Genomic DNA, 26,671 nt, shown 5'->3' with positions numbered 1-26,671 from the left:
CGCGACGACGTCGCCTCCGCCGCAACGTCCGCCATCCACCAGCGGCCCCACAAGTCCATGGAGTTCCTCCTCGACAAGGAGAACCTGCATTTCGTCAAGGTGAGTGGTCCCGCTGGCATGATCCTTATCCCTGTAGGGTTTATCGCGTTCTCTCGTATCGTCTCTGGTATCTCTGGTATATCATCATGCGGCAAACGATGCGACGTGAACCAGCCAAAGGACCGCTCGTGAAATCGCGAGAGCTCCAGATCGATCTCGTCGGACGTGGCCGTGTCGACGAGGAGTCGTGGTTGACGAGATGTCCCGATCTCGTTGCGAGATTGATCGCATGCGAGGCTGGAAAGTTGGATGGAATGCACCTATATTAGAACCTCGACGAGCGGAACCCTCTGTCCTGTGATAAATCGAGTCATGCTTGCGTTGCAAAATCGGTCGCGCGTGATATTGGGAAAGGGGATGTTCCCGCATAGATAGAACAAGTATTCGCATTTTGCTAAGTTCTCTCGCATCCTTGGCTGATTTTACTCGGATGTTTCTTGAGATATAAACGAGGATCGCACTTGAAATGCATTCGAAATCAGATTGCAGTTTCAAAACAGATTTATTTGTATTTATGTTCTCTCTCTCTCTGTCTCTCTCTTTTAATAATTTAAATCGCTCAAAGATCACTTATTTTCCATCCAAGAAAAGTTATGTGATGTCTAATTCAAATTTTCTTGAAAAAGAATCTTCCAATTTTTGGGAACAATCTTAGTCTGAAGTTTATTACGCCACGTGTAAACACATTAAGTATAGGAAGCTTTGGAAATTTTTTTTTATTTCAATTTTGCCGAGCTCTTTTCGACACGTTTTTCTAAAGTGCAATCTTGAGAATCTAATTACCTTAATCATTCTCAATTATCATTAGCTTGAAGGAAGATATTTGATAATCATTTGTGATTTCGTAACGTTGCTGCAACATCTATTATCAAGATTTACCAATGAGAAATTTTGGTGATAACCGGTATTACGACGTTACGAAATCACAAATAATTGTCAAATATCCTTCTTTAAGCTAATAACAATTGAGAATGATTGAAGTAGTAGACAAGTAACAAGTTGGCACTTTATGAAGACGTATCGAAAGGTGTCATTTAGAGCGTGGGGAAATTGAACGAAAAAATTTCGAACGCTCCCATATGCAACACACGAAGATTAATTGGGAATGTTCCAATGCAGAAGTAGACTATTTGCCGTTAATTAACACGGTTTTGATCGATACGTTAATTAACCCAAGCTACGTGCTCTTCGTGCTATCGTCGTGTCAGAAATTAGCATTCGTTTAATTAACGTCGTGTCGCATGCAGATTATATCGTCGTCACTCAATGATCTAACCGACTTATCTGATACAAATTCTCTTCCGTAATGCAAATATGAATATTTGTTGCAGATATGCTTAATATGTTACACGTGGCGCGATAAACTTTAGACTGAGATTGTTCCCAAAAATTGGAAGATCTTTTCTCAAGAAAATTTGAATTAGATATCACAGTTTTCTTTGGATGGAAAGAAAATGATCTTTGAGTGATTTGAATTAACAAAAGTATAAATACGATCAGGTATCATGTTTCGAGACTGCAATCTGACTTCGAACGCGTTTCGTCAGCGATTCTCGTTTACATCTCGAGGCATATTCAACCCAAACAAATGTCTTCGCAGGCAAATCACTGTAACCGCGTTCTGGAAACCACCGTTCTAATCTCACCGTCAATGGAACACCGCCGGCCGCAAAGGTGTCCCATATCGACAGGCTGGCTAAATTAGGTCTCGCCGAATGAACTCTTTAGCGACGAATCTCGCCGATACTACTTCGATTCTACTTGCTCTCTCGGCTTGTCGCCTAGATATATCGCAGCGAGGATCGATAGAGGCTCCTTCCGCGACAAGGTGCGACGATGAGTGTCGCAGAGTCTTTCTTCCGCATTGGCGTAGTTTCACGTGGACTCCCTCTGGACTTGTTCAGGAAAACGATTTCGTCATGGAAACGCCACAGAGTTTCCTAAGATGTCAAATGTTCTTTAACTCCTAAGAATTCTTATTTATCGAAAAGGAAATCTCAGTTTCTGCTGATCTACTTTTACATAATTGACAATGCTTCAAGTCGAAGTGATATACCTAATTTCCGTAACATCGTCGGTCAAATCGTTCTCAATTGTTAAGAGACAAATTTTTATTGACAGAGAAATCGATCCTCAAGATATTTTTGCATGAACGTGAAAGAGTTTGTGTAATTTTTCTAACTAACACGGTTTTTAAATCTGTGCGTTTTCACAGATTTGCCATGAACTATCGTGAACAACCATCATAACTCTTGTCGGACGGAGTCTCTTTCTCCGTTTGTCCTGCTTTCTCCCGAGTGTGTTTCTCGTGCTGTGGTGGGTCTGTTACACGTCCGCGAAAGATAAAGACATCGATCTCACCTTGTATATGTTGATATAATATTATTACCAATCTCGTTCTGATCTCAGAGGAATGAACGGACTCGATTGAGAGAATTAGTTTTCCGTTTTATCGTCACACGATGGACAAATTTTAACGTCACGTTGAACGTATACGATTGATCACTCTGTTCGAAACGTCCTTCAATGTCATTAGCTATTTAGATCGGAATGCAATATTAATCTCGGATTTTCGGAACGTTTCGATATGTGATCTGGCCAAGCGTAAGAGGAAGGTGGCTTTAATAAGGGTCGACGGTCACGGGGTTACGCTTCACGGGACGACGGTCGCCGGTTCGATGATCGGCATCGCGCATCGTGGGAGCCGCGTCGATCATTCGTTTCATTCGAGTCTCTTAAACGGACATAGTGAAGACCGTTGACCCTGTGCTTTGGTTCACGCCCTTCCTTTTCACGCGTGTACACGTTTCGATCAGCTCGATTAACGCTTAGGTGGTCTGCTATACGTTCCTACAGCCAAGCTATTAGGCGCTATTATGGTTTCAACACAACTATTCTACATATTTGCTCTTGTCAAAGAAACCGCGAATGTGGACCAAGCGCGTTCGAGATTCGAGAGTTCCTGTTAAACACACGAGAACGAAAACCTCAGAAAGAAGAGCGTGGGAAAGAACAAGTGAAATTATGAATCCTGCAAGATTTCCTCGGACCTAACGGCAATCTAACGGCAACGTAGTATAAAAATCACGTTCGTGGCGTACAGAAAATTTCTAATGCGACCTCTTTTGTCGAGCAGTTTCTCGCACGCTTCTCGAAGAACCGGAAAATTATACAACCGCACGCGTGCACGGTTTCCGTTTTTTAAATAGCATAACTGGCGCGAGATATCCTCGAGATGTTTGCGGAACACTTGGTGTAGTTCCTCTTCTTTGACATTCTAAAACTAAACCCCTCGCCTAATTTCCTCTATTTCGTCTTGTTCGACTATCCTTTTGTACTATTTTCTTTCGGTGTTCTCTTCTCTTTTCTTTTCGTTCTCTCGTCATGCCTCTTCCTTCAGTTTTTACTTATTACGTAACGGGAAAAGACGAAGAGGACAGGGCAAGCGTCTTCAGAGGAAGGAATTCGGAAGGGGAAAGGGAGGAAGGGTAAAATCTCACGACAGGTCGATAACCCCTATGCGCATTCTTCCGGAGTCGGGAGAGAAGGCTCGACAAAGTGACATCTCAAAGAGGACCACCCTGAGAAAGTAGAAGTCAAGCGATGTAGAAGCGCTTTGATCACCGCCCGCGAATACCTTTAAAGACTGGCGGTGGTCGATGGTCGAAGTCGCCAATTTGACGGGTCAAACGTGTGGAAATAACATTTCTAGAAACCTAGAAGTTCAAGCCGTGCGATACATGATATTGACCACTTGCGAGAAACCCTCGCGTATTGTTGCGGGATAATCGATAGCCGTTCGGATAAAAATATCATGTTAGTGCTTCGTTGCGATCTCTATTGCTGGAAAATAGCATGAATAAAGACCCGATATGAAAGAGGCTGGAATGCCGTAATTCCATCAAATTTATTATTCACTGGCTAATAATCTTTCTCAGAAAGAATTATTTTAAAATCGTTGCCCAGCAATTTTAGAAAAACCTTATCAAGCTGCTATAGCAAAAAAATACATAAATTTATAATACAAAAATCTCAAAAGTAATTTTTATATCAAATATGTCAATTTTTTTATTACGTTAAACTTGCAGACATTTTCGACGAGCTGAGGGACGTTTATACAAAAATATAGTATATAGAGAGGAATCACTCTTCCCTCTTATATGTGGAAATCTTATCAGATGTAACACATACGCTCCGCTAATTTCTATGATTTGGAGGGCAAGGTGGATCAGCGAAGAAAATCCCGAATACGCGACTTTCTCGGCTGCGCATTGTGCAAATATCGGTCTAGTGTGTCCACGGCTTTAACCATGCCTCCTCCCTCTTTCCTATTCTCCCGTGCCCTTCAGCTTCCTCCTCTCATCTCGCTCCCACCAGCATAGTATATTGATCGACCAACACCAACGGCAACGGCTCGTCCCGCTGCGTGCATGTATGTGTGCATGCGTTTCTTTGTATATGTGCGTTACGCTTCGTCGTTTCGCGATACGTTTCGCTTCTACATACGAGTGCATGAACCGATCTCTCTCATTCCGCTTCATGCACTCCGCCTGGCGAATCCAACACCACGATGCCTAGCACGCGAATCTGTGCCACGTTGACCCCGCAGCCCCGCGGACGCAGTCGTTTCTATCCAGCTGTTATCTCGTGAAACCGTTTAACTGAATCTTTGTTACGAAACTAAAAGAGAAGGCCGGCTTCCCTTATAAATTCTCTCTATACGATAATCTGTGAATTTGTTGGAATTTTTTGGACCTTTCTCTTTATAATGATCTTCGGTCAATTATTCGTTCATTATTGAAATTACTATGAATAATGTTGTATTTTACACGAATTCAAAACTGTTTGAAAAGTTTTCTGACAGTTTCTTTTACAAAATTACTCGTAGTATTAAAATTATTATAACGTTATATTGTATTAAGCAACATTGTAACGTTATTAAATTATTTATAGGATAAAGTTTAAAATTGACAGATCTGAGAATATTTTAAGATTAATATCTCACACGATTTGTGTTTCTTGAGTATTTTGTATATATATATATATATACATATATATTGAGGAAAATGTACTGAATTTTAATACATATTTATTGAAACAGTACTAATTTACTTACAGTAAGTAAATATTTAACTAAGTTTAAAAAATGATAATTAAATCAAATCAATGGTTTTTAAATAAATAAACACATGTTTACATACAGTAAATATTTAGCTAGTACTATTCAAACAAATACAAGTATGTGTATGTTAAAATTTAATACATTTTTCTCTCAATGTACATATACACATACACACTTTTTTGTGCAAGTATTGTGACAAAATTAAAAAATTTTAAAACTTAATTATTCAATTAAAAAATCAATTTAAAAAATTGATCGCTTTGCTATTTCTAAATCTCGCGCGATTTCGCGGATAATGTAAAGTGTCGTAGATATTCACATTGCGAAATATCAATTTTAATTTCATAAGAGCCGCGACCTGGAAACAGGAGTCAAGAGCCGGGGGAACTATTTTTTTCTTTCCGATAGTGGCCATGACATTTACATCCATTAAGTACCCGTAGCAATAACGTTCTCGATTAATATTTATCGTCCGATTGTTGCACTGTGCCGTCGTGTAAAAAACCGCTGTTTGTTGACACGCGAATGAAGTCAAATTTAATTACACGTCGCATAAAGCGGGGAAAATTCCTTTCCGGAAAATTGTCGAACGTTTAAACGCATTACCTCTCTTCCGCGTTTGATAACTTGATTGTCCTGTAATAATTTCGAAAGCCACGTCGTTCCGCGACGTAATGAATGTCGTGCGTTTGCGTGGATATCCCTGTTAGTAGAATTGTTCGCAAATTCCGCACAATTTGCACGTCATAGCGCCATTAAATTCCATCGTTGGACATTCGGTCACGGAACCAGTAAAGCCACGTAAATTCGAGCGATTTTAACGGCTAGGAACGTCGTTACTCCATTTGGAAAATTTTACTGCAGATTTGTAACGTGTCCGATTAAAAGTTCCAAAATCCCTTTATTGCGCGAGTCGCGGTGAAGCCTATTGTCTTGGTATAAGGAAAGGATTAAAGGGGGTCACGGTAAAGTCAATGAATCACGTGGAATCGTCTGTTTGCATTCAATGAATATGCCGCCACGATCGATGGTCATGCCTGGCTTATTAGAACCGTCAAGAATCAACAATACGTGAAGCTAATGCATCATCATTAAGAGAGATACGCGTTCGCAATGTACGCCTTAATTTCTAAATTACTGGTCATTACGATAAATACCTTCATAAGCCTCAGTGATCGAATTGAGTAGACGTCTCAGAAAATTGGGAGTTCCAAATTAAAACTCTGATTGAAGTGATATCTTTCGCAATAAATTCTTTGCAGTGTTTTAAGATGCTTATTAGCTTCATTATTAAATTGGCGATTAATATATAATTTGTGATGTTATTTCAGTTTATGATTGCGTTTCAAATCCGAATCTCATACGTAGTTTATATTGTATAGAATTGAAAAATATATTTGCAAATTCGCATATAAATATTTTTCAACCTTAAGATTCTCTTCGATCAAGAATAGGGATTTTGTCTATTATTTGATTAATTTTTAAGATGTTCTAAGATGATTAAAATAAATCAATTATTCGGTAAATTAGATTTCAAATATTTTTTGGCATCGAACTCTCGGACAACTTCCAGAGAATTTCTCACACTCCTACTTGTGTCAGAGAGTCCTCGACAGCTTGTTGCGATTCGGGCCAACATTTCCGGTTCATTTTCACGAAAATGTCGCGAACCATGCCAGCGCCCGTCCATCTCGTCTCGTTTTGTCCCGTATGGTCTCGTCGGGACACGAAATTGTGTCGCGTATAGGCTCTCGCAAATCGATTCGCAAGTCTCACTGCACCTGCATATGCGCCCGTATCCCACACGCTTCTATTGCAGTTGGCATGTCGAGATCGGGAAAGCAGTCGACATTCCGCTAACCGGACGCATATCGGTAGCATTATATAAGCATTATGTAGTGATTGTAAAATAACTTTGGAAATAATTTTAAATAAATGAAAAGAAACATCTCTCTAGAGATAATATATTTAAATGAAAAAAGCTCTTTGAAATAATCAGATACTTGCTCAGAGAATCTGTCGATATAAGAATTAGAGTGTTGACAAATTCACGTTCTTTTAGAAAAATAAGAAATTCTTTTTTTTTTTAATTAAAATGTGTAAAAATTTATATTCATTTTTTTTTTAATGAAATTTATCTTTTTACAAAAATTATAGCACATGCGTATATATTTATATATTTATCTTTTTTTTATGAGAAAGTTATTATCTTTTAATAAAAATTACAGCACATACGTATAGCCTTTATACAAATTGAAAATAATTTGTCATCTTTTAATTTTCAATAGTAATTTTCTGTAATCTTTAAATGAAATATGAAGAGCGGTATTGTGTTCTCGAGGACTGTCCAGAAGTTGACCCTTTGTTGTTAAACTACTCTTGTGTCACCCTTGTATTTGACCTACTTTAGCACCCTATTTCAGTTGAAAGATCTTCGCGTATAACAGGGGAAGCAACTCCACTTCAGCAGGGATGGCTTTAATCCTCATGACAGCTTGAATGTGGATTATTTCGATATCAAGTTTCAAAAGCCTGTCCGAATGAAGTAAAAAATTTGATGTAAAATGAGCACTTTTTTAAATGAATACTTTTTATTAATTATGAGTAAAAAGCTGTGATAATTATATATCCTTTCATAAAAAAGTGACCCTCGTAATTCTCAAATATGCTAGTAATTAGAGAGGAATGGTCTTGTAGTTGAAAGTTTTTTGACAGCGTTGTTTCTTTAAGCGATCGCTGATTCCGTAAAGTCGCGGTGTCGATTGCGTTAGATCGTTTAGATGCTGGGCGGTGAAAGAACGAGGTAGTTGCGTGAAACGTTAATACGCGCGGCGAGCAAGAGAGTCGAAGGCCGAGCGAGAATCTGCGACGTGTGGGCGCTCTTCGTGCCCACGTGTATCTACGATACGGGCTGTGCCATGTGCAGTGTCGTAAACACCGAGGGGCCCGATAATTGAGTGATGTATAGTCTTAATGCCGCGTAATAATTGAATATTTTATTTCAACTTTACACACTAGGCTAGCCTCCGCAAACAGTCTGTCTAGGGAAATAAATGTTTCATGAATTATCGTTTCGTATCGTAGGATTAACGAGACTACCTATTAATTTATATATCAACTATTACTAATGGCTCGAGTCATGAATAAAGATTTAACGTTCTTTGATTAATCGCAAAGTGCAAAGATCATATCAAACGAGAGATCCGCATCAATGAACGCAAAAACCTTGAATTAGAAAGTTACGGAACAAAAGTTGCACGTAGGATTCTTTATGGTTATGCCTTTCGCGTAATAAAACGACGACTTTCTGTTCCCCGCGAAGTGCGACTTTGCGCGAGGGTTCGTTCGCACGCATTTGTGAGTATTCGTGTCGATGTATCTGCACACGGCGAGCATATGCGTGCCGCATGTGCGGTTAAATTCGCATAGGCGGTATTTTGGTCAAAACTAGAGACCCTCTAATAAAAATCTGGACGTGAGAAAGCCACTTTCGATTGGTCTGCCATGTTTTAACCATTTCTGAGAGAGAGAGAGAGAGAGAGAGAGAGAGAACAGAATGAAAAGAGAAAGAAATGGTAAATATATGTCCTTCTCTCTCGCAGATTTTGGTTAAAAGTGCTACCTTACATATAAAATTGCGATTCGTGTTCAGACTCTCATTAAAAGGTCTTTAGATCAAAACGCATTAGCGGTTTCAGCAAATATTAATTAAAAAATAAATTAAACGAATTATGTTTATTACAATCTAATTAAACTTTTCAAAATAAAATAAAAAAAGAACGGAACAACTCGATGATTGAAAAATCAAGAGAAGAGAAAATGAACTTCTTATTTTGTTTTATTATTGTTTTATTATTGTTTTTCAAAATAAAATTTAATAAACCTAATATTGATTTCTACTTTAAAATACAAATAATATATTTTTGTATAAATTATACCGCTAGCTTCTCGGTTATCAGTCACTTTAAAGTACGAATAATATACTATAGTTTTGTGTGAATTATCGATAATTTCGCTCTTATCAAATGATTTGACCATGCCAGTTGTTCATTTTCTCGACTTTAGTTCGCTATCGTAATACACTTTCAACCAACATTTCTATGATAAGACGGCAGGAATTATTTAGACATAAGACGAGTCTGCCGTTCGCAATTCCAAAGTTTCAAGCGGTTGCGGAAAAGTTCTGCAACTTCCGCCGTATTGGTGTGGGTGTATTATTAAGGCCAGCCTTCGAAAACAATTGCAATCGATGGCGGTTAACAATGAATGGTAAAGGCGGTGAGTCTCAGCGCAGATTTCCCTCTTTTCTTATATGACTGTAAAATCGATGGAACACAACTACACAACTATTAAAACTATATCCACGAGATTATATTGTGTTATACTACAATTTATACGCGTGTATGCAATTTTAACGAATAGTTAATGCGATCAACATATGAACATAGCTAAATAACTAAGGCATATATAAATAAAAAATGCGTGCGCTAGGAATTTTCAAAACTCTTGTAAAATCGGAAAAAAACATCGATCTGTCTTGTAGAATTAATTTTTAAAGAAATCTAGAATTTGAAAAAGTAGTTTAAATTTTTTCATTAACTATAAAAAACATTGAATATTTTAAATATTGAAAATTACGCGTAAATATAATAATAATATATTAATAATAAAATAATTCGAATATTTTTTAAGATTTTTTATACGCGTAGATCAAAAATTGTGTTCAAAAAGTAATACTGTTCGTTAATATTGAAATATCGTAGGCGACGCCGCGGTTGCATTCGCGGATGCTGCGAGAACAGGATGCATCGACGCGATGCACATGCACTTGCAACGAGAGAGACGCGGGGTCTTTGGCCGCCTTAATGGCAGATGCACTACGCCTTCTTTGACGTGGCTTTCCCCTAATTCGCGTCAATTGACGGGGACAACGCGATGACGTGGTGACGGAAAAGACGACGGCCCGTAATTTAAATTAGCATTATTGCAGCTCCGTGTCTCGACATCCGAGACGTCCGTTATGCAATGCGTCCGTTCGCAACGCGATATCAAAACTTGATGTTTTTTTTTTCTTTTAAACGAGATATGAAGTCTTAGAGTACATACACTGTTAGATATCAAAGGAGCAATAGTAACCCAATCCTTTATGAGTTAAATAACATTCTTAATAAAGTTTAATAGTATTCTTAACTTCCATGTGTGTCAAAATGTAAATCAATTCATTTCTGTGATTAATTTCAAAGTAACGTTCATATTAATAACGTATACATTTAATAAATAATAGATAAATTTGAGTTAAATTTTTAATGTTTAGTTTCTTGAATTAAATTGTTTAGTCCTTATCTTAGTTAAATTGACGACCTATAAAAATGATTAAAAATAACTCTAATTGGATGACATTATGAATTAAAGTACACAAAAAATTTAAACAATAAGCAGTAAGGAAATCAACCTGTTGGATTCGCTGCTGTTTACGGTCTTTACTGTGATTGGCCAATTTATTTACCGTGCTTACGTTTTATTGCTTAAGTTTTTTTTAAGTGTGTTGTGGCTCTTAATATCAATTTTATCTCTACCAAGCTCGTTCTATTTTAGTCTCTTTTCGTTACGTTGATCTAGTTCGATTTCTAGACTCGTCGTCTAATTAAGTCAATCTTCGCATTATAATTTTATTAAGATTCATGTTTTCAGACTTTAATAAGACGTCTAAAGGTTACACTATCGAATATCTTATTAGTGTCGTTCAGGCATTTGTGACGACTTTGACTTATATGATATTATAAGAAATTTAGCGATTCACGAAATCGATTCTATGAAACGAATGCCTATTGCTGTTTGTTCTTCCCGTCCGTATTACGTAAACGCCCCTCACATTTCCGCACACGGATTATTCCTATTCCGCTCACACAATTCAGCCTTGGACTCGTACTCCAAAACCTGCATCACCGTTGTCCGTTTTGCGTTTGCACGGGATTGGAAAATCTACCAAGAGCTACGCCCTTTTTTTCTATCGAAAATAACTAGATATCATTCATTATACTCAATCATTTAGTGAACGCCTATTGAACTCCTAGTGAATGTTGTAGTTTATCGAGAGATAAAATTTCGAGGAGTACATGCGTTAGGAATTAGAACCTGTTTCTGGCTTAATTTTACCTTTTTACAATGAATTATTTAAATAACTTATTTTAGTAATTGTTTTATAATTTTGACAAGAATGCGTTTCGATTTTAGTGAAAATTTCTCATCTTCTCGCGAGGTGATTTTTTAACGAACTAATACTAAAAATACGATTGCTTAGTTTCGTTTGCTTTTTAAAGTGGATGTTTTAGGAATGAAATTTCAGTTGACAAAATATTTATAAAGAGCGCATTTCATCCCACATGCGGAGGAAAATTCAACGATCTCGAAAAATATTTTCCTTAGGCCGATTCGCACACGTGTGTGTTTTGATGAACTACTCCCTCGCTCGATGACGAAGAGAAGACAGAAGACGTGGAAGCCATTCTGAGTTAGTCCCGTTAGACTCCGTGCATGAAAATCACAAGCACGTTCGTCACGTGCATCCGTTATGTAGCCGTCGTACGATTAGCATTGAAGTCGAGACAATGAGAAATATGAAGGAGCCGGTAACAGTGACAAACTTCTAAAAGAGAATCGACATCTGTTAAAACTTGTACACTCATTAATTTTTTTTCTAAAAATATGGCAAGCTTCTAACATAAATCTCTAAGTGGGAACTGATATCTGTCAAAATTTATAAATTATCAACATTAATTTTTTTCTAAAAATATGACATACGTGTGTGTTGAATCTTTGTTTTTATTAAATTGGACTAATAATATGACGTATAGAGAAATAATTAGAATTACTCTTGATATACACATAGTTTTAGCAATATAGCTTCAGTCGTCTGAAAATGCTCTGAAAATAGAAGCGGGTCCGTGAATAAAATGGAGTATCGTTCCCAGATCGGTGATCGCTCCTGACGCGTCTCAAAGGACTCGCATGGTCGATTATAGATTGAGAAGAGACCACGGCACGATGATGGCAACTCACGGGTTCGTTAATAGCGCGGCGTGTCGAATTTTGATCGAGAGCGCGGCGAGAAGCTGCGACGAGGATCTCGTCCTGTCGACCTTCGCGCAGGTTTGTCCCTGAAACTTTCGCAGAACAGGATTGATATCTCGCACGATGCTTCACACGACAGCCACGTATTCTCTGTGTGTCACACGTCACCGGGTGTCCCGAAACATTCATGTCTATACTCTTCGTCAAAATCGATTTCTTTCACAACGAACAATTTGAGAGAGAAACATTTGTAGAAACTAGATTAGTTATTTATTTGTAATATAGATAACGCACAAGATGGACTGAGCGAGATAAATATTCATCAGCCATTTAAGTTCAAGGATTAAAATTGTTCAAATTAATTATCGTCAACTCTAATTCCAATTTTTCTATTTGAATTTTAACGCTCTATTATTCTAGGATTCTGTTGGTGATTTTCCAATTATTATTGATATGTTAATCCCTGAACTTGCGTGAGCGAGAAATATTCCTTTTAATTTATCGTGAGAGCTTTCATAATTGTCCATTGCATTGAGGAATTGCTGAAGAACACGAACATGAATTTGTCATTCCAGCCGCCGGAGAATGAGCTGCAGAAAGTGGGCGAGCGCGTGCCGAGTGAGCACGAGCTTAGGGTGCAGCGATCGTTGCAACGACTCAATGTGCCCGACTGGTACAAGAATTCACCCGCTGCCCGCGACGGCTTCCGGCTGAAGAGGCACTCCGACGCGTCGCAGCATGGAGGATGGCGCGCCCTCGGCTCCAAGACCACCTCCCTGTCGTCCCTCTCGTCGTCTTCCAATCGACAGCCGACCACAGGTGGGATTGAGTTATCTTTGAACCAGCAACGAAATGTAATCGATTCTAAAAACAATTAAATGTTATAAGTCCGAAACTTTCGACAAATTAAGAAAAAGTTTAAAAGGGGGGAGTATCTAATGTGCAATTCTTGATTCGTGCTCTCTAAATTCATTGATGGAATCTCACTCTAGCTCTAGAGAGTGAAAATTGAGCCAGTCTTGTAAAAGAGTGTGGCTTAATTCTCGATCTTTATTAGTGAGATTTCACTCTTCAAAGTGACAATTTACTCTAAAAGTTTTTTAGAGAATGTTTAATCACAGATATGATTTTATTTTGTTAGGTTTTATAGCTTAACTGTATAATGAACGTCCGTTTTTTTTTTCTTATATTGTAGGTGTCCTTCTGAGTCCCAGTCCCACACCTCCCGTATTCTCGAGATGGAGTACCAGCTTGCTGAACAGCGCCGGCAGTTCACCCGCGAGTTCGGCCAGGTCGTCCTTCAATCACCGGCAGCCCTACTTGGGCTGGCGGTCTCAGGAGCGACTGACCAATCCGCGGACGCCGGCGGAACGTCTTGCTCAGGGTATTCTTCCTCAACTGCAGGCCGCAAACAAGGTTAGTGCAGTGAATGATAAAAAAAGAATCCCTTTTTTCCAACTTATTCCTTGTTTTTTTTTTTTTTTTTTGGTCATTTCTGTCTTATCGGCTTTTCATAATCCCTTCTTATGGATTCAATTTCATGGCAAATTAAAATTGTCTATCTATTTTATCCACCATTCAACGCAATTTTCCCTTATATAATTCAGCGCAAACGCGTCAGCAAATACAAAATGCCTCGTGGAAATTATTGACGTCACCGTTTACGTCACGACTTCTCTTACGTCAGCAGGCCTTAGAATTCTAGTGTATTTGTGAATCGATATTCATGATTGTATGAATCTATGTGTTACACATTTTAAGTCACGCGTTTACGCACACTCGTCGTATACTCGTACTTGTTGATGGATTCTGAAAGCGAAAACTAACAACGCGATCCCTTGCGATTCGTTTTTGTTCCACCCTCTGATCCCTTTACGAGATTTGCATCTTGCTCTTTGTGCAATTTATTTTTAATTTCCGCAGACAGTACGCAAGCGCATCGCCGCTTTCTAAAATTAGAAATTCTGGCAGGAAAGCTCCTGTCGTCTCGTATCTTTCACGGTTTCTTCCCTGAAAAATACTTTACATATGATGCATTTTTTAAGACTCTTATATTCTAAAGCTTTTCCTTAATGATGGTAATAATTTTAAAAACCATTTATCATCGTGTAACATTTATCTCTAACTAACGGATTATACAAATAAATAATTACTTCTTTCATGAATATTATAATATCAAGCAATAATTATATGTTATAAAATATTTATATATTTTAAAGAATTTATTTATAATCTTCTCTGATAATAACTAGATTACTTATGTTGCTTTCCATATATACGAGCGAATATTTATTTTTGTTTTCATATTTCTCCAAACACTCGAAACAATGAACGATTATAATTGCTTTAGAAGAATCGGTTAGAAATATTCTTGAGAATAATTGCTTCTCGAAATTCTCAACATTAAAATAACAATGATTAATGTTCTGGGTGGAACTAATTTGAGTCAAAATGTCAATTTTGTGTATCCATAACAAATCTTCAATTGTTCGGAATGGATTTCATGCTTGTTTCGCAACAACAGCAACAGCAGCAGCAGCAACAGACAACGAATCAGCAGCTGGAAGTACGGAACTCGATAAAGGAGGTGACCTCGGCCATCGTGCACTACGTGCAGAGCGGCCAGGAGGTCGGCGGAGGCGGTGGCGGCCGACTCTCGCCTCGACCTCGACCTGAAGATTGGGATGACAGGGGCGGAGCGAGGTCTACCAGCCCCAGAGGTGAGCACTAAAGCAACCCCCTCAGCCACAAAAAAAAATATACCATCCTATCAACATCACAACCACCATCACCTTTGCTCTCCGTCACGAAGGTAATTTTTGAGTTTTCCTATTTTCTTAATGTCTTCTTTTTATCTTCCTTTGCAAGCTGCCTCTCTTTTTCTCTCTGTCTCTGTCTCTCTCTTTGTCTCTATATGCATCAGCTGGCTCTGCGCATCGATGAGGTCAAAACAGGTCGGTTTTTAATATTTATACCCTCCCCCCAATTTCTCGGATTAAAGAATTTTAAGGGTCCCCGCGGGATATAGTTTCTCAGAGAGATTCACTTGGAAACGCATTTCAAAATATTTTCTTATTCCGTAATGAGCACCCTTAGAATTCTCCATTTGAACCCCAATTATTATATTACATTTTAGTAAAATATATTATTATTGTGAAATTTACATATAAATCATTATATTTCGAATTAATGCAAATTAATGAAAATTAATGGAAATTCAAATTATGGAACTTTTAATTAATTCAAAACTATCTTCACGCGACATTTCATTTTGTTAAATATTATACATCCGCAAGGTATCAAAACTTCAATTTAAGTCGCAATAACCGTCTTGTATTAAATGTAAAATTCTAAGCTATCTTAATGTCTAAACGAAGACTCTTCTTCTCGTTCGCCATTGAGGCACTGAGTGCAAGTCATAGCGGTAAGAGTACTTCCTGCAAGTGGCTCGCATACACGTGTCGCACTTTAACATGGTACAAGTATTCAAGATACTTAGTCTACATCTTCCGCGTTTTGAATTGCGGTGCGCATCTCCTCGCATCTTGCGACCGGTATCACTTTGGATATAAATAAATCCATGGGTAGGAAGTAAATGTTCAATCTCAGCATCAGATGATCCTTGGTTAAATCCATCACAGGATTCCGATGTCAGAAGTGTCCTTAGATTTCGCCTTTAAGATTATTACAAGGAAAGTCAGTTTAGTCTTCTTTCTTGGTTTTATTTGAGCTCTGACGCTCCTGTTCTAGAAATAAGAGGTAATAGAAACGTGAACAGCGTTTGATACTCGTTTATCAAAAAGCACTCCAGTTAGGATGTGTACGCCTGTCAATTTACGACGTTACGAAATAACGCGATCGACAATGTGTCTCTTGATTTTGAAATCTAGTGTTGCGTATTGCAGTCGACGCCAGATCGTGACCTTCTCGGACAATCTCAACTCTGCGCTGCGACTCGAGAGCGTGTCGTCGAGACGAGTCGCTGCTATTTCGATAGTGTCTCATGACCGTCGTCACCGAAATAGATTACCCTGAAATTCAACCACCTCTTCTCCCCCTCCTTTCATCTTCTCGACGCGAACGAACTCGCGAATGAGCTGTCTGCGAGGTGTAATATCGAAGGTGTAAATTGGAAAAGATTAGAGGACTAGAATGAAAAGCTTTGCGTGAAGGTCGAAATTGCAAACTTTGTAAAACTCACTAAAACTTTGATCGATTCGATATCTTTCAGATGCTGCTGTGACGTGCATTGAAACTTAAACGCTTACACTAACATATTGTATATAATATCAATAACAGATAATGATTAACTCGCTGCTTACTTAAATATTTTTCACATAACTTACTATTCACTAACAAAACTTTGATGACTGGCTTCACTAATGCTACTCTTCAAGATAGATTTATGAACGTTCTTATACAAAATTTTAAAAGGAATATGATCGGATAGAATCACGTATGATTACGCTGTTGCATTCTCCAATTTATTTGATATTATTTTTAATTTCCTTTGTTATTTGTCTCTCAATACCCATGTGCTTCTACTACTTAAGACGTTTATAGGATCAATAAAGATAGTTAATGCCCGCATCGTCGGGTCCTAATCGTCAGGAGAGCCTTATAACGAAAGAGATTATAAATCCCCTTGGTATTATATAACACGTATGTGCACGAATAGCTTCTTCCGTGATGCTTCGCGCGTTCAAGAACGTGGCAGTTACTTATTCAGCGTTTACCCCTTAAGGATTAAATTTTGTAGTCAGATTAACGTATTTATAATATCTGTAATCGCAGAAAAACGAAATGTATGAAGTAATAGTTTATTGTGATTAGAAATATTTTAAGAATAAGTTCTTTTGCCCTTAAAATCGGATAAATATATATTCGTATAATTTATAAAATTCACAAAGTTTGAGTCACATTGAAGATTTTGGAAATCTTAAAAATTAGAAGTAGATTTTCCACGGAAAGAAATAGGACTGGGAGGTCCTGTATAAAAGTCCTCGATTAGAATAATTTCTGACGCCGACGCGAAGGGTCACTTATGACCCGGGCCTAATCGCTCTCGCATTTGTGTCGGCACCTCGAAGGGAGCGTGAGGCTGTGCTGGATGGAGAGCTCGTTCGTCGGCACGCGGCCCGTGGACTCGCCGGAGACGCCTATGAGCCTGGCGACCGACCAGGAGGCCGGCGACTGCTGCAACGCGGCCGGCACCGAGTCCTGCAGCTGCCAGGACTCGGCCGCATCCGGTCTCTACCTGGACCTGACACCCAGCCGGGATGACGTGCGCCATCAGCATCTCCAGGCATCCTCGGCCGGCCCGTCGCCCACGTCCTTCTCTAACTACCATCACCATCATCAGCGTCACCAGCATCGCCAGCAACAACAGCAACATCATCACCGCGGTGAGTTGCTGCTCGCCTAGCGGACGCGCGAAACTTTCGGCATCCGGCTACTTTCGGTATTCCGCCCATCACTGAGCGCGCGAAACTGACGAAGACGATCTCTTGAGGAGATTTTCCTGCAGATTAGAAATTAAATCAAAAGACTCGTGTGAAAGAACGTAATTAGTTTTAGAGAGAATTTAAAAAAAAAAGCATTGATATTTAATTAATATAATAAACATATCGATATTAATTATTTTCCCGTTTTTACGAATCGCCCTACGTGATAAATATTACGATGATCTTTAAGGGTAATGTTTATTCGTCGTGTGCTTTCATCTCGTCCACGTAGGTACAAAACCCCGGAGGCACTATCATAATTCTCTCCGGGACCGCGAGCTTTTTATCGTCATCACGACGGTGATTAGAGCTTACGCCCACATATCGATAATCGTTATCTCCCTTCATTCCGTCCTCGTTTTCGTCAGCTTTCGTTGCGCGCTCGGGCGAGCCGCAGGTGCGCGAGGCTTAATCGAGCTTTCAGGACTCAGCTAATAATTAATTTACAAAGCCGACTCGAGTCAACATATATTTTCTTTTCTCGTTCTCGAAGGTTTATCACTACCGACATACAAGACGATGAAGCTGTACATCCACTCGAGAGCTCTCTCGTACCTCGGGAATGAACTCTCGGTAGTAAAACCTTCGAAGCTGCGAATAATCATAGACTTCGTTCGTCGAAAGCTTTTACTATCGAGAATTCTCTATTCGAGAGCGCGATGCCCTCAAGTGGATCTCGTCAGGCTTGATCGAACGGCGAGGCTCGAGATGACGATGAAACGAGACGAATTCGTCGCGATTTATCTGATTGCAGCTTACTTGCCCGAGGATTATTTTTCGGGAAACTGCATGGAAGTGCATACTCGAGTCGCGCTTTTCGCGGACTTTTTCGCACGTACAGCGGAAAACTCTGAAATAAAAAATTCTCCATTCCACGCGCGTTCTCTCGTCTCTCATTCACTCTCTTTTTCTCTCCTTTTCATTCTTGTCGTCGCTCATGCGAGAGAGCTCGTCGCGAAGAATTTTGTAGTTACACTTTCTTACTTTGTTTACGATACGTGTCGACGACCCTCCGCTCCCCTTCCTGTTTGCTGATAAAGGAACAATTGAAAGGCGCTCCCGTATATCATTGTATGGAGATATTAATTTTACATTAATTTAACCATTTTATTTCCCCTCCTCTCTCCTCGCTCACCATTGTCAGTAGTTATTTGCGTTCATGTATGTTTACTGTAAAGCTGTCCACTTTACGTTAACACCTGTAGAACCTGTACAGGTGTATACACATATTTGTATTAATTAGGTTTACTTATGTAAAACGCGCGCATACCGTTTATCATGTGTTACGAGCGCATCGATATTATTATTATTATTATTATTATTATCGTTATTATTATTTTTAATTGTATTATTATTATTATTATTATTATTGTTACTATATTTTAATTACGGCTCCGAAGCACGCAGAATCACGCGCGCACGTCTCGTTCTGTCTCTTGCTGTGCCTTAATAACTTTTTTATTTTGTAATTATTATCGATGTATATTGAATGCGCGAGTGATATTATATATAAAAGATTTCGATCGTGTGAATCACGAGACGACAAGAACGATGATCTCGCGATGATTCTGCGTGCCCGGTGCTCCCCTGGTCTCTCTGTCTCTCTTTCAAACGGTTCCGTACTTATTGTTCGGACGTGTCAACGATTATCATTTGTCTGTAGAGCATAATTATTATCCCTGGCAACAAATAAATTATTGTCGTCATCCTTTGTGTTTCCGCAAACTTCTTTGCTCCCGCGTTCATTTATATATTCACATGTATATATACATGTATATATATGTACATACATGTATATATATATATGTATATGTATAGTTATTTTTTTTCTCACCCCTATGTGTTTTTTCATTAAATCGGTTCACTTCACGATCTCAATTGGTAAATATTTTGTTAAAAACATTTATCGTATATGTTTATATGTGTTTTTTGCAAGAACCGATTTAATGTCACGATCACCTATGTGAACATTGTCTGCATACACTTATTTCGGTCGCATTGTGTACCACGCTCTGCTTGTGTCACGGTAAGTGCTGCAGAATTTTGTTGCTTTCTCAGCTACGATGTCAGCAATCGAGTTCTGTCTTTTCGTATGTAATTTAACAGCCGCACTTATGCGCGCGTAAAGCACAATTGATGACATTAAATAATGATCGATCGAACGCGATCGATATATATATAATTAGCGGTCCCGAAATGTAAACTTGATCTGGCACATAACTAGATGTATTATTTTTCTAGCCGCAAGTTGCGGTAACTTCGGTCGGCTGCAATCACGCGTCTCTATCGCATTTAACTATTATAATGAAGAGATTCGTAAAAGTTTGTCATCTCCCTAGTATGAAGAACGTGAATGCTTTTTCGAGGCCAAGAGAAATTTAACGAAATTAATCAAAAGACGCAATATGGGAGAATCGCTTTATTCATAATGGGGTAAAGGGGTCACTGGAACCCTGGAAAGGATATTTTATTCCATTTTCACTCAAGTATATACACGCGTACACAGACGCACGCACACACGCACGCACACAGACACATATGCACACACGCAGTTGCCTCCTTTCGTTTTGAAAACGGGACCAGATTAAGGGGGCAACGAGAAAGTAATCGCTTTATTATATTAATCACGGAGTTAAAATGGAAAATGGGGAAAGGCTTATATCTCGTTCTCACCAAATGCATACACATAAAAGTACACGCACATAAATACGACGTAAGCGCGCACGTACGCGCGCACGTACACTTTCGAGGCCAAGAGGATGACGCAAACCTCTCTGTCTCTTCTTTACCCCCGCATGATACCGATGATCAGGATCGGGCCAGAGCGATACGGACGAGGCGATGGCGACGGCAGCTCTTCTGCGGAACAAACCGAGCCCGGGCTCCACGACCCTGGAGGACGTACTTGACTCCCTCCTGGGGCTGCCACCCGCGTCGCGTACCCCGAGTCCTGGCCCGGGGGGACCCGTCGTGACCGCCACGTCCGCCATCCGCCATCGCCATACGAACGCCGCCGTCGGCCAGGCGAATGCCGGGCAGAGCTGCAGCGACCTACGCCAAGACCTCCAAGGTAGGAGGACTATGTAAGTTTTCGTTCTGATCGGCAAATTCTATTCCAAAAACGATCAATTTCTTTACGTACGAACCCCGCCCCACCCCCCACCGTAACCCTGAAGAGCGTGCGCATCGAGTGTCCTAGCTGTAAGAATCTTACGCGAGCGGCAGAAATTCGTTATCATAAATAATATACTTACCAATCTTAATTAATTTTATTCTGAAAATTTATTTTCAGAACGGCGGAATTTTTTTGCAAAATTTGTAGAGATTCTTCGTCTTTCTTTTCTTTAATTTCTTAGCACGAGAGAAATCTGCCGCTGGTGTATACATTCTCTGGGTCGCTTCGATCTACACGTGTATTCCGACTGTGTATTCCGCTTTGCGGTGTAAAGAAAAACTTAAACTTGCGTTTCTCTTCGCCTCGTCGCCACTCACCTCACCCTTCACCCACGGAGACTGTGCTTCGTATTTGAACGAGGGAACCAGGTTCCGCGCGCGAACTGAGATACTCAAGATAAAATTACATGTATCATATCATTCTGACATATCACATTATCGACGGCGCAGGGAATCGAACAGAGCGTTACGAAAAAGACTCCCCCCAACGACTCTCCCGAAAAAGAGAATTTCAATTTCATCCCTAAAGAGATATAATTAAATAAAAACGGGACGAACGAATGCGACGTGTTGTTGCTTTTTAACTCGAGTCTCTGTGGACCAGTCGCTGACTCGATCTATCGATACAGAAAAAAAAGAAAAAAAGAAAAAGAAACCCATGAGAACATCATCCGACGTGAAGAAGAACGCGATAACGCCTATCTCGCGTCTCGATGCCTCCCTCGAACTCACGTTCTTTTGCACCTTTGCAGAGGCGAGCCTAAGGGCGTGTAAAGCCCCTCACGGGGTCGTAGACACCCCAGAGTCCAAGGACGAGCTTGGCCGTGGCCGGCCATCGCAGCAGCCGCTCGCTGCTTATCGCGCGAATGATTAGGACCGCATGATTAATAACACGAGCCGAGACGGAGATCGTAAGACAAAAATCATCACCAAGACTCTCGACACTCCCTTTCTGTCTCTATCTCTCTCTATATATATCTATATCTCTCTCTCTCTTCTTACACATCTTTCTTTGTCTTTAAAGATCTGTCTCCCTTTTAGCAGCGCTTCCTATACTTTCCAGCGATCTGTCTCAACATTCGCGTTTGTTTCGCGAGATTTTTTTTCAACGCGTTATCGAATTTTAAAAGACTTTAAATGATTAAAAACCGCGTTAACATTTTGAATTTAACTTTTTAAAAGTGTTATATTTAATGGGAGGATCGATGACAATTGATTTGCTTCATTAGACTTGATTGTGTGTACCACATTTATTTTTAATGCGGGAAACGTAGGAAAGTGCGACTAAAAAGAACAGATCTTCTATGGTTCTGTGCACGATCAAGCTTGATGGCACGTGGGATAGGTTGGATACACAGATTGGATTCGCTTTTACGCGAACTTGTAGCAATGTGCCCACTCGCTCTTATTATATAACAAGTCTTTTTTTTTATAATTGTGACTTACATTCAACGAATACATAGCGTATAGAAGTAAAAAACTTTAAAAGAATTTCTATTAATATTTTTAGAGGAGTAATATACGCATACCTACAAGAAGTAAAAAGAGAATTTTCCGCAAGAATTTCTAAGAGAAATTTTAAGATTAAAACGGTTGAATGAAATGTTTCCACTTACGAAATTAAAAATTATATTTCTCTTTTTCTAAGTTAATCATCCAATAATGAAAAGTTTCTATCGCAACATTATAATGAAGAAATCTTTCGAAAGGAAGAACTAATTTCAATGACAAAATTAAAAAAATCTTAAATATGTTTATTACCAATAATTTACATACTTTTAGAAAAAGTTTAACATTTTTTTATAGAACTCGATATATTTTTATGATACGTTCTTTTCAGTTAGCTGTCTTGTTCTTTAAATGATTTCAGTCTAGTTATTTGCTTTAATGCTTTAGTTTTCTTAGTTAGATAATTGCTTCAAGTACTGAGTTTGCGAAGCCATCACTGACACAAGGAAAATGCGATTGAACAGCAAGGAAAGTTAGACTGTTGAGGGGAGGCGAACTATTATACGTACGAGTGCGTCATTAAAAGATACGTCACGCCGATCACTGTCATTCACGCTCATACTTGCTTATAATCATCATGTCATTGTGCTTAACGCGTTTCTCGCGCTGGCTCTCGGTGACGATGACGGAGGAAAGTGAGAACGAATTCTCTCTCGTTCGACATAACATCACTACACAAAATCATTTAGTGTCATTCATCATGTCACGCCAAAGTAATAAACATCATCATTATCCATTTAACGCCATTGGTAGACTGACTCAAGGAGAAGAGCTCGCTCTCAAATCGTGTTAAAATTCACACTTTGAAAATATTGAAAATTAGATATCGCAAAGAGCACTGCATGGAAATTTTGCAAGAATAAAATAATCCGCTTGAAAAAATACGCATCTTTGCTTTTTACAAAATCTAACACGATTTTGAGACGAGCCCTCCAATTCAATCACGATCGTTCTCCAACCTCTCTCATCGTCTCTCCCATCCCTCGATCTTGTCGTACTTGTATTGATAAAGGCAATCGATCTGACTTGTCGCAGAGTCAGCTAAGAGCGTGATGGACGTTCATCAGGCAACCGTCGATGATCAGCAGCGCAACTTCTACTCGGGCGAGCTGGTGAGACGGAAGAGCGAGGGCAGCGACACGCTGCCCTCACGAGCTGCGGTTGTCGCCGCCGCAGCTGCGTCGTCCTCGTCGTTGATGCCGCGCGGGGGCGCCCAGCCGCGTCACCGTCGGGTGTCTTTCGACAATCCCCAAGACTCCACTACTAACGGCAGCTCGGCTGCCATGGACAAGGTAGTGCGGTGCCGTAACAACAAGTGCGGTAACTCGACCACCCTGGCAGAAGCGAGGAGGACCTATAAGAGCTGCCACAACTGCACCTGCCTATACTGTTCGCGCGAATGTCGAAGGGCTCACTGGCAACGTCATCGCAGGACCTGCCTTCATTCGCGAGCCGGCAGTCTCTGCCGCCAGGTACTGTCCTCGGCGAAAGAGGACCCGGCCACTCTGAAGCACATCTCCGCCCTTGCCAGACGGGGCTACGCCGGTCACGGTCGCGGCGCGGTCAAGTGCTTCTTCTCGAGCCCCGAAGCGGCCGAGCGTTTCGTCGGCAACGGCTTCGCCGACCTTGGCGAGCCCACCTACGTGCGTTGGTCGGACTTACTCCCGGGCGAGATGGGCGCCGAGCTCTACGCCGAACTGATGCGCCTCTGTAAGACGTATAATCCGGAAACGCGGCTAGTGCTCTACGTGGCGGTGTGCGTGGTTAGCGAAGTGCCGACTAGCGGCGCGGTCAGGTGGGAACGGCAATTGGTATCCAGGTGTGCGAAGATCAGGCTCGACGGGGCGGCTAAGCAGCATGCTTCCTCCTCCTCGGCGTCTCCGCAGGCCAGGAGGAGACTGTCGCAACAAGCACCTGCGTCTCCCTGCAACATCACTAGAGAGATGGACTCGCCTGAGACCCTGGTCTTGACATCGTTACCCGGTAACAACGGTCAGAACACGCCACGAAAAGCGCGAGAGATCAGCTTCACTAATATTCAACGGCAGCTCAGGCTCAGGGGAGTCTCCTTGAGGAGACACTTTCCCCAGGTATACCGGAAACTTTGTTCTTACGTGGACGGCTCGGTGGACAAGTTCGCACCGGTGACCATCTATCCCAGAGATCAGGCGTCCGGTAAGAGCTTCATGTGTATCATCATGCTGGATGCGGAGCCTGAACGTCTGCAATTATTGCCCACGGACTCGTCCAGGGTAAGGACGGTGGACATCAGCGTGGAGCAAGAGTGAGAACCATGTTCGAACGAGATTCAAGAATCGGGATAGCTCAAGACACGTCGCTCAGGATTTTCCTCAGGTTCACGGGGAGACGGTCAGGAACGTCGTTGTAGACGGAGTTCTTCAAGATGAGGACTACTGACGTCGGCCGGTGGCAGAGCAAGAGCGAAGATCACACTTGAACAAATCATCAACGAGTATTACAGGAGATCGCAAGGGATTTGCTTAGAATTTTCCTCAAGTTCTTAGAGAAAAAGATCGAAGATGGCTACTGACGGATGCCTTCAGATTGAAGACGACTTCATCAGTCAGTGGAGTTAACTTCGATAATGTAAAAGTTTAAAAGGTATCCTAATTTCGTCCGGATATCTTTTGAACGTTTATATTGTCTGTGCGAAAGAATGTTTAGGTAGAAGAGATCTAGATGAAAATGCCAACGGAAGTCCAGATGGATCTAGAAAGCTCAACACATTTGAGCTCACAGACTTGTATGATTTCACACACAGGGCATGCATACATACACAAAGACTTTTTCTATCTTTCCTTCTAGAGAAAAAAGAAATCGAGCGCACGAAAAACGAAAAGTATTACTCTGTTTATATCCATCCTCTTTTTCGATACCCTAAGTATCGCGATTGTATGAAGGCAATCTTCCGTCATTTCAGACATCCTCGATTTGGTCGTTGCTGTATGAGAGATTTATTATAATCATTCGCCAGTATAAGTCTTATTGAAGAATTATTAACTGATCCTTTCAATCCAAAATATATATGATCAATAACTTCTAAAGAATATTTGAAGAAAATTAAATAAATATTTTCACGCGTTTTTATTAGTATATCACAACGATTTGATAAACCAAGTAGAATAGTCTATATATAGTCATGTTTCTTTAACGATTCTTTTGAAGGGATTGAAAGGATCAGTGACGATTTCAAGATTCTCGGCGGATGGAACGGAAAGTAAGATTTAGAGTACGTTGTTGTCTCTTCGTTCAACTTTGCATTGTTTAAATATTTTATCGTATATATTATATGTAAAGAGGCGAGAAACATTTTTCTCAGCGAATACATTCACGATCGATCGCTACGGAAGTTTCGCTTACGAGTCCGACTTTACCAGAGACGGAATTAAATTCGTGCAATATCGAGCCTCGAAAGGGAATATATATTTCAAGAGTTACATTGTATATTTTAATTTATTCCTGCAAATGTCATTATTATAATTACGACTAACCGCGGAATGCCTGCCTTACTTACCGGCATGTAAACATAATTCCCGTCGTTATTAATCGAATTAATTTAATAATACGAACGTAATCACGAAGTTCTTTTGATCCACATTTCCCACCTTCTCTAAACGCAAAATGGAAAAAAAAAAGATGAACGCGCATCTCGGATATGCGATATCAAAGATTTTGCCACAAGTATCGTTCACGTTCATGACATCGTGCCAAATGAGAAAAGCGTGATAAAAATCGCGAAAAGCAAACTTTCGGAACGTTGCCGCATAACATCGTCACTTTTTCGATATAAACTTCTAATCTCGAGGGAACGCGCCACGCGTACAATTTCGGTTAAAAACGGCGAAAAGTTTTCCCGCGGATCAACGAATCGCCAATTTTACTAATAGTAAACGTAGCTTTAGGTCGAGTTGCATCACAAGAAACGACATTACGAGAGGCTGATCTCTTTCCAGCGGAAAAAGAAGAAGGGTGATCGATAACGGTGCCAATAATAACGAGAGACTTACATCATTACTTCGTATAGCAATATAAAAACGTACCGAGAGAAAAGGGAAACTTGCAATCCGAAATTACGCGAGTGTCGCGGCGTCATCGAGTGACGATTAATCAAGCAATCGACGATGCTTCGGTGATCATAATTTAATAGATAATTAATGGGGGGGGGGGGGGG

General features: G+C 40.1%; 3 protein-coding genes across 4 annotated transcripts in view; 2 read left to right on the top strand and 1 right to left on the bottom strand.

The window, feature by feature from the left end:
- Positions 1–13,083, top strand: part of LOC108762547 (uncharacterized) — a 38,331-nt gene extending 25,248 nt beyond the window's left edge. For both annotated transcript variants that reach the window (XM_018509597.1, XM_018509589.1), the window contains exon 6: positions 12,868–13,083. In XM_018509597.1, the coding sequence (XP_018365099.1) occupies positions 12,868–13,006 (139 nt within the window). In that variant the 3' untranslated portion in view covers positions 13,007–13,083. The remainder of the gene's footprint in view (positions 1–12,867) is intronic.
- A 1,933-nt stretch (positions 13,084–15,016) lies between these two features.
- LOC108762094 (uncharacterized protein C9orf172 homolog) lies at positions 15,017–26,343 on the top strand (the record flags this gene model as incomplete). The annotated part of the gene is made up of 3 exons (XM_018508917.1): positions 15,017–15,104; positions 17,383–17,697; positions 23,515–26,343. Coding segments are annotated over 3 exons (1,656 nt in total), but the record flags the coding sequence as incomplete, so codon positions are not given.
- SCAR (wiskott-Aldrich syndrome protein family member 3 SCAR) overlaps positions 16,505–26,671 on the bottom strand; it is a 39,588-nt gene continuing 29,421 nt past the window's right edge. The window contains exon 10 of the transcript XR_001940176.1: positions 16,505–16,516. The gene's annotated coding sequence lies outside the window, so the exon portion shown is untranslated. The remainder of the gene's footprint in view (positions 16,517–26,671) is intronic.

This window comes from Trachymyrmex cornetzi, unplaced genomic scaffold, assembly GCF_001594075.2.
Source record: "Trachymyrmex cornetzi isolate Tcor2-1 unplaced genomic scaffold, Tcor1.1 scaffold11, whole genome shotgun sequence".
In the NCBI taxonomy this organism is placed as follows: Eukaryota; Metazoa; Arthropoda; class Insecta; order Hymenoptera; family Formicidae; genus Trachymyrmex; species Trachymyrmex cornetzi.
The sequence above is the reverse complement of the archived record's forward strand: the minus strand, read 5'-3'. Positions and strand labels throughout refer to the sequence as shown.